The sequence below is a fragment of the Capsicum annuum genome, unplaced genomic scaffold (genome assembly GCF_002878395.1).
Source record: "Capsicum annuum cultivar UCD-10X-F1 unplaced genomic scaffold, UCD10Xv1.1 ctg72049, whole genome shotgun sequence".
NCBI classification, from domain to species: domain Eukaryota; kingdom Viridiplantae; phylum Streptophyta; class Magnoliopsida; order Solanales; family Solanaceae; genus Capsicum; species Capsicum annuum.
Genome location: NW_025881926.1, coordinates 1 through 1819, shown reverse-complemented (window position 1 = coordinate 1819; position 1819 = coordinate 1). Strand labels below are relative to the sequence as shown.

Genomic DNA, 1819 nt, shown 5'->3' with positions numbered 1-1819 from the left:
CTCCCAACAAAAGTTAAATGTACACCACATGATTCTTGTTATTTCTTAAGTGCTTCCCTCCACTTATTTATTTGTGTCAACAACATCGCATGCCAATTAACTAACAAGCTAGCTAGGCCAATTGATTATTGAGACGTAACGTACATATTGAGTTTGACTTAGAACAATGCAGATATTTGCATACTTAGACTAATCAATAACAACAATATATTAAGTGTAATCATACAAATAAGATTCAGGGTGATATACATAAGTAGACCTTATTGCTACTTTGTGAAAATAGAGAGGTTGTTTTTGATTAACCATCGACTCAAGTGAAGCGCATATTTATACCATATACTAATTAACTCTCTAAATGCCAAATTCCCGTATGTTGGCAAACGAAGAAATGATATATTTGTAATTAAACATTTTGAAGCACGTACATTAGGATAATCAGAATCTTAGAGGGTAGGAAATTAAAGTGCATCTATACAACAAGAAGGAAATCCAGTACTATCAACAATCATGAATGCAATTAAGAATGTGGCTCATAAGTAAGACTATATATTATTCTACACACCACATGTGCGAAAGTAGACCGAGACAGTTCAATTTCTCCTGTCATGAAGAAGAATATATATTGAGATGTCCTCAAACCAAACATTCTTAAATATTCCATGGAAATTTGGTGGCCCAATTCGTTTGGTCCATTACTAGCTTCTTGTTCCTTCTTCGCTAACCAACCGAGCTACTGAGATTCCTTGATGTTATGCAACAATTAATTTTAATGCATGTCCCCTTATTTACGGTTAAAGAAACAATAAAATGGAAACAAGAATAATGAGACAAGTGATAAAAGGATGATGGTTCTTGAAGTGAACGGATTTGGAGTCAATTGTATTAGGTGCAGGAGGGTTGTAAAAGTAGAAAGGGAAATACGGTACAATGGGGTTGGGAGGTGGTGGGATTGGGTACATAGAAGGGTTGGTTGGAGAAAAGTAGTAATCACCATTACCACCACCGCTACCTCCACCACTATAAGGCGGGGTCATAGGCTGAGAGCAGCCTCCCAGGCAAGGTTGTGGTGGTGAAGGAGGTGGTGGAAGTGACGGTGGTGGGGGGCATGGAAGAGATGGTGGCGGTGATGGTGGTGGTGGAGAGAAGATAGGCTGACATGGGTTGTCACAAGAGGAGCACATTGTGCATGATACTTGGTCTTTGGCCAACACGGTGGTTGTCGATGTGGCATGATTTAATTGGACATTGAATGAAATGAAAAGAAGCAAAATGAGGCTATTGAAAGCAAGAAATTGAGAATGAAGGGGAGTGCCCATGTTGAGAAGGCCAAGATTTGCAAGAAAATGAGCTATTGGGTATGCATGTACAAAAACAGGACGTAAAAGCAAAGTTATTATATGGCACTAGAAAAATATACATAAGAGAGTTGTATTGAAAACGAGGAAGGGAAAGATTGGAAAGAGAGAGTACTAATAGTGAAGGGCTAAGAAAGAGTGACAGAGATAATGAAAACAATGGGTGTGGGGGAAGGTTGATGGAGGACTACATGTGTAATGATGACCACACCATTCCTAGAGTTTTATCTTCTAAGCTACTACTCTCTATGTGACAAAAAGAAACAATGCCCATTGCCCTTTTAAAGTGTTGGATATAAGCAACAAGGTTTATGGTGAGGCTCTTTTTTTTCTTCTAAAAAAAAAAACCCAATTACCTAGATGAGCTCCGAGTTATGTTGTATTAGTAAAAATGGGCGGGCGGCCGGGGGCTCAATACAATACACAACTATAAATGCTATCAATCATAAGTGATATCACCCTTC

General features: G+C 38.5%; 1 protein-coding gene across 1 annotated transcript; it reads right to left on the bottom strand.

Moving 5' to 3' along the window:
• Window positions 1-713: 713 nt before the first annotated feature.
• LOC124894246 (uncharacterized proline-rich protein-like) lies at window positions 714-1581 on the bottom strand. Its single transcript, XM_047404975.1, has one exon. It carries the CDS (start codon window positions 1314-1316, stop codon window positions 792-794), a length of 525 nt encoding a protein of 174 aa, XP_047260931.1. The 5' UTR covers window positions 1317-1581; the 3' UTR covers window positions 714-791.
• Window positions 1582-1819: the final 238 nt, after the last annotated feature.